Source organism: Aphanomyces invadans (genome assembly GCF_000520115.1).
Source record: "Aphanomyces invadans strain NJM9701 unplaced genomic scaffold supercont1.2, whole genome shotgun sequence".
Classification (NCBI taxonomy): Eukaryota; Oomycota; class Saprolegniomycetes; order Saprolegniales; family Verrucalvaceae; genus Aphanomyces; species Aphanomyces invadans.
Window position 1 is genome coordinate 2032858 of NW_008580147.1, and position 6399 is coordinate 2039256.

The window sequence follows — 6399 nt, forward strand, 5'->3', positions numbered from 1 at the left end:
GCGGGAGGAAGCCAACGTATTTCGGTGCCGACAAGTCGGAAGGCCTTGATGACCTCTTCGACGGTCTCTCCAGTATCGTCACAATGCACAATGGATGGTGTGAATATTAGCGTATCATTCTCACAAACAATATCGCCACAGATTTCATACGACGTGCACGATCGGGTGCCTTCTCCACAGCTAAGGCCGACGACGTCCACTGCTCTCAGATCCATGGTGTGTTTCGTTTCTTGATGAACACGATTGGTTCTGACCAAGCCTCCTGTGCTCTATATTTGTCCAATGGCACTGTTGGTAGATGCAGCTTTATGACGAAACCGCAGAGTGCTCAAGTATACTTAATTTTGACCCCCAGGGTGCAGGAATATGACGAAAAATCGTGGGTGCAGGAATGCAGCAAATACGGTAGTAGTGTGCAATTGTTTCGAATAGATGAATTTTTTATTTGTGCAGTGCGTTTCTCGAATGTGATTGGTCGAATTATTAGTTGTTTTGGCGGAAAATAAATTATCGCTTGTGGGGGGCGTGGCTACCACTTTGGTATTGTATTTAAGGTCACCAGATGGAACCTCCCGCCAAAAAGTCGCGCGTCCTGCGGACCCATGCGAGTACATGGCCACGAACCACGCTTCCCTCTCTGAATGCCGCGGAGCACGACATTCGTTTCCAGTGGATTGACATTAGTATGTACGACGGAGAGCCGCTGGCTGTGAATCCATACTCGCGCACCCAACCAATTCCCGGCCCTCGCACCGGCAGTTCGTCCATCATTCGATTGACGGGTGTGACCGAAGATGGACACAGTATCATGGCGCACATTCATGGTTTTGTCCCGTACTTTTACGCGTCGTGTCCTGACGGTTTGAAGCCGTCGGACTGCAATATTGTCCGTGAGGCATTGGACGCTGCCGCCAAAAAGAATCCATCTGATGCGCCTGCTGTGCAGTTGGTCGAAATTGTCGAAGACAAGATGTCGCTGTATGGGTACCAATTTGACAAGAAAGTGCGGTTGATCAAGGTACTCACACAACAATCCGTCCGCTGCATGACTACGATGTTTTAGATATACCTGAGCCTGCCGAACTTTGTGCCAAAGCTTCGCACTGCGCTTGAAAGCGGAATTACGATTCCTGGGTACGGCACTCGCAGCTACCAAACGTACGAGAGCAACGTGCCGTACATTTTGCGGTTCATGATCGACCAAGAGATTCAAGGTTGCAACTGGGTCGAGCTTCCAGCGGCTACGTATCGGTTTCGCACCCCCGAGAAACAATTGTCGTTGTGTCAAATGGAAGTCGACATTGTGTACCTCAACTTGGTTAGCCACGCTCCCGTTGGGGCGTGGGGCAAGCTGGCCCCGCTTCGCATTTTGAGTTTTGATATTGAATGCATGGGGCGGACCGGCCAGTTTCCGGATGCGGACAAGGTATTTCCCCATGGAATTGATTGAATGCCCTGACATGGTTTTCACAGGACCCGGTAATCCAGATCGCAAACGTAGTGTGGGAGCAAGGGGCGGAACACCCTGTCACGCGAAACGTGTTCGTCTTGGGCACGTGCAAGCCGATCGTTGGGGCACACGTCATGGAGTTTGAAAGTGAAGGCGACATGCTCGAGGCGTGGGCGTCGTTCGTGCGCCAGGTCGACCCTGACATTTTGACAGGATACAACATTGACAACTTCGACGTGCCGTACCTCATCAACCGCGGCAAGGCGCTCAAATTGACGCCGCAGTACCATTGTTGGGGGCGCCTGAAGAATACGTACAGTGAGCAGCGCAAACGATCAACTTTTAACGATTTTGATGGTTTTAGGCCCAATCACATGGAAAAGAAAGCGTTTCAATCGGCGCAGTACGGCAAAAGCGATAACATGCGAACGACGATGCACGGCCGGACGTCGTTCGATATGTTGCCCATTATCCGTCGTAACCAGCAGCTGAGCTCGTACTCTCTCAATTCCGTGTGTGCGCAGTTCCTTGGACAGCAGAAGGAAGACGTGCCGCATGGCATCATCAGCGACCTCCAACGCGGAACGGATGACGACCGCCATCGTTTGGCCGTGTATTGTCTCAAAGATGCCGTGCTTCCACTCACACTGCTGCAAAAGTTAAGTTACTTGGTGAACTACATCGAAATGGCGCGTGTGACGGGCGTGCCGCTCGACTTTCTCATTGACCGCGGCCAGCAAATCAAAGTGTACTCGATGTTGTTGCGAAAATGCCGTGGCGCTGGCCTGGTCGTTCCGAACTTGCCGCGTGCAGGCGGTGGCGACGATATTGGGTACGAAGGCGCGACGGTGATTGAGCCCGTGAAAGCGTACTATACGGTGCCTATTGCGACTCTGGATTTTGCATCACTGTATCCGAGTATCATGCAAGGATACAATTTGTGCTATTCGACACTCGTGGCCCCCAGCGACATCAACAAACTACCGGTCGATGCGTATCAGACGTCGCCGTCGGGGGACGTCTTTGTCCGAAGTGCAACGAAGAAGGGAATCTTGCCGCTAATTCTAGAAGAATTGTTGTCCGCCCGTAAGCAAGCTAAGCGGGATATGGCGACGGCTCCGGACGCAATGTCGAAGGCGGTGCAGAACGGTCGGCAACTCGCATTGAAAGTGAGCGCCAACTCTGTGTACGGGTTCACGGGGGCCAACGTCGGCCAACTGCCTTGTATTCCGATTGCGTCGTCCGTGACTGCGTACGGTCGCGACCTGCTTCTACGCACGCGGGAGGAGGTCGAAAAAGTGTTTACGATCGAAAACGGCTACAAGAACAACGCAGAAGTAATTTACGGTGACACGGACTCCGTCATGGTGAAGTTTGGCGTCGAAACTGTGGCTGAAGCGATGCCGCTTGCCGAAGAGGCGGCGAAATTGGTCTCCGATATTTTCCCAAAGCCTATCAAGTTGGAATTTGAAAAAGTGTACTATCCGTACCTGCTTATGAACAAAAAGAGGTAAGCCTATGCTGTATGTAGTGTAATTTGAGGCTCATTTGATGGGTGGTGACCTCAGGTACGCCGGGCTGCTCTGGACAAAGGCCGAAAAGTACGACAAGCTCGACACAAAGGGGTTGGAGACGGTCCGTCGCGACAATTGCCTGTTAGTCCGTCGCATGGTTGAAAGTTGTTTGAAAAAGATCTTGATCGAACGCAACGTGGACGCGGCCATTTCGTACACCAAGCACATCATATCAGAGTTGCTGCAGAACAAGATCGACATCTCGCTGTTGGTGATCACGAAGGGACTGAGCAAGTCGACTGACTCCGACGACTACAAGGTCAAGCAAGCCCACACCGAACTTGCCGCCCGCATGAAGAAGCGGGACCCGGGGTCGGCGCCCGTCCTCGGTGAACGTGTTGCGTACGTGATTATTGACAAAGGCAAGAATGTGCCATTGTACGACAAGGCGGAGGACCCAGTGTACGCACTGACCAACAACATTCCCATCGACTGCGACTACTACATGTCGAACCAGCTACAAAACCCAATTGAACGCATCTTTGAGCCGATTATCGGTCTGTCCAAGGTCAAGAGCGACTTGCTCGCTGGTGACCACACACGAAAGCGGTCCAAACCAGGGTTAGTCCAAAACAGCGGCGGAATGATGAACTTTGCTGTCAAAAAGCAAAAGTGTCTCGGGTGCAAGGCGCCGCTGGGCGGCGACCAAGCACTTTGTGCGTCGTGCATCGAACAAGAAGCTCAAGTGTACAGCAAGCAACTCAGCGTTGTCGTGGCCGCCGAACAGCAGTTTGCCAGACTCTGGACGCAGTGCCAGAACTGCCAAGGCAGTTTGCACCAAGATGTGCTTTGTACGTCACGCGACTGTCCGATATTTTACAAGCGCATCAAGGTCCAGAAAGAGCTGGGCGAGGCGCAGCTTGCCCTCGAGAGGTTCAAGTACGAATGGTAGTCGGTAGGCAATCATCCCCCTCCCAATTTATTTGAGCTAAAACAACTGCCGGTGCACGTGACTCAAAATCTCTCCTTGCTTGTCAGCAATATCGGGGTACTTGGCCATCGTTTCCGCCCGAATCAAATCGACAACTCGAGTCCACTCGTCCTCGGACAACGTCTTTTCCTTCCACAGCGAAGGAAACGCCGACGTAAAGAACGCGTCTTCCATGATCCCGATGCACACCATCAGCACGACGTACGCAAAGATGACGATGTAGCTATACAAGTAGACCTACATCGACGTGTTCACCACTTGACCAAGGCAACTGCATACACTCACTTGCCCATGCCATGGCAACGACACAAACGTGTCGCGGATCTCGTCGCCGTTCGCAAGTGCAAATAGTGTCGTGGCGGTGGTGGCCATGCCGGCAAAGCGCGGCACCTACGACATTTGTCAGACGAGATGAAGCCTTCGATGGAAAACCTTACAGTTGCCCCATACATGATGGTACCACACAAGACGTAACCCACAAACAAAGGACACACCCCGATGAGGAACTCGACGACTTGTGGTGCGCCGCGTTTGAGCGTCAAGCCCAAGATATATGTGCGCGGGTTGAAGCTGAGGAACCGCAGTAGGGCCACCCACTGCGCGGCACTCGTCAGCGCATAGATCCAACTCAATGGCTCGACATACACGAGGACGGAAGCCTCGCTCCATGCCTGCAACGTCAGATGATAACTCGTAACAAGTGTTTGAAGCAGGTTCGGTACGTGGACGAAGCACGCGATGGTCGTGATGTTGACCCCGATGACACATGTGCCGGACACATGCACCATCACGAAGTTTCGCCTAGTCAAAGGGAGATGACTTTGAAATGGCATATTTTGGGGCAGGTGTTTACCACGTGGATGCAGCTTTGGCGCTGCTGAGTAATGCCCACACTTCGACAACCTGTGGAGCAACTCAGTCAACTGCACGATGGAATATGGCGGCATACTAAACAGCACCCTGCGAGGGCAATGGCTGCCATGTACCGGCCGACATAATCGGTAGGACTTGGTGTGGGGCGAATTCTTGTTGATGTCGGAAGCTGTCGATTGACGACCATGCGCAGTTGCATCTGACCCTGGGTCGAGAAGTCGTACTTGAACAGCGCCTTCCACCGCATATAGTCACGAAGTTGCAAGGTCATGTCGTTTGGATTGGCAATGGAAGGCTTATGTGACTGCACCGACATGATCAAAGTCATGTGCTTCAACGAGTCGAAGAATGCCCGCGTGTCGGAAACTGAGGCTTTTCTCTGGAGCCCAACCGGCCAGGCCTGCTCGTCGTCCTTGTCCAGAACGTACGTTTGATTGTTCTGGAGCACGAGGGATCAGTTTGTACAAGGCGAAGCATCTTCGAAACCTCGTGGTCGGGGTCACTTGGACTGGCAAACACCACGTTCAGATGAGGCAGGGGAATGCCTGAGGGCGCGCCCACACGGCGTTCTGTCAGTTGGAAACCCTCCTTGCTGTCACGAGATTCTGTGCTATGGCTCACCTGCAAACGGCGCTACGTGCAGCTTTCCCAGCGCAACATTTGGGAGGGCAAAGTAGTTGGCAAGCACCATGTGCACATGCTCAACGGCATGGCGAATCGTGAACAAGTTGACCGGCTGGTCCTGGTCGCCTCCATTCAATAACCGCCACAGCTCGGCGTACAGGTTGCGCGAATACGGCAGCAAATGCGAGTCCACGTCCACCGCATGATACGTCATGCCGCATACAAGGAGCGTGTGGACCACGGCGCGAAAGTACCATGACACTTGCATGGGTTCGCAGTCGATGATGATGGCGATTTTAATTGACTCTGGAAATCGATACGGATTGGTTAAAATGTAAATTTTCATCCAATCATCTTCGTGGACTCTTTCCATGCGATGCACACAGGGTAGAAGGGACGGGCGCCTTAGCCACCACATTTTCACGATCAGCAACGCATTGAATCAAACTGATCACGTGGCTTGAAAGGCCCCCATTCTCACCCGGCCAAAGCGCACGTTGCGCTCATCCGCTTGAGATCTTTCAAGCCCATATCTGCAGTGGCAGTTTCGGAACCCCTGGAAAAGATCGGCCGTTTCACACATTCCCAGTCTCTGATTGGTGTCGAATATTACGTCGAGATTGCCATTGGTTCCACCTGTACCACACAAGATCGCTTGACACGCATCAGTGCTCGACGTGTGCGAACTTCAGTTCCCAAAAAGCACTGGCAGCATGAAGGCAACGTTGTTGGTCAGCGTTTTCGCAGCCGCCATGGCAACATACCAGGCGCCAGCCCCAAGGTACGCCACTACTACGGCAGCCCCCACTACCACCACTCGTACCCCGACGACGACTACCAGAGCTCCTACCACTCCTTGTCCAACGACAACGACGCCAGCTCCGACTACAACTACTCCTGTCCCGACGACTACCACCCCAGCCCCAACGACCACCACCCCTGCTCCA

General features: G+C 53.0%; 2 protein-coding genes across 2 annotated transcripts; one reads left to right on the forward strand and one right to left on the reverse strand.

Moving 5' to 3' along the window:
* The first annotated feature begins 547 nt into the window (after nt 1-547).
* On the forward strand, nt 548-4057 carry H310_01455 (hypothetical protein). The gene is made up of 5 exons (XM_008864560.1): nt 548-1018; nt 1064-1426; nt 1474-1763; nt 1815-2960; nt 3019-4057. Exons 1-5 carry the CDS (start codon nt 563-565, stop codon nt 3914-3916), a joined length of 3153 nt encoding a protein of 1050 aa, XP_008862782.1. The 5' UTR covers nt 548-562; the 3' UTR covers nt 3917-4057.
* Nucleotides 3953-5720, reverse strand: H310_01456 (hypothetical protein; the record flags this gene model as incomplete). Its single annotated transcript, XM_008864561.1, has 7 exons — nt 3953-4192; nt 4241-4345; nt 4393-4626; nt 4678-4756; nt 4915-5267; nt 5315-5373; nt 5450-5720. The coding sequence occupies 7 exons, from the start codon at nt 5718-5720 to the stop codon at nt 3953-3955; spliced, it is 1341 nt and encodes a 446-aa protein (XP_008862783.1).
* Between the last annotated feature and the right edge of the window lie 679 nt (nt 5721-6399).

Bases quoted from the DNA above. Each gene is read 5' to 3' on its own strand.
- H310_01455 (XM_008864560.1), top strand. From the start codon at position 563: ATGGAACCTCCCGCCAAAAAGTCGCGCGTCCTGCGGACCCATGCGAGT. The intron at 1,019-1,063 runs GTACTCACACAA...ACGATGTTTTAG, and splicing joins AGAAAGTGCGGTTGATCAAG to ATATACCTGAGCCTGCCGAA. The intron at 2,961-3,018 runs GTAAGCCTATGC...TGGTGACCTCAG, and splicing joins CTGCTTATGAACAAAAAGAG to GTACGCCGGGCTGCTCTGGA.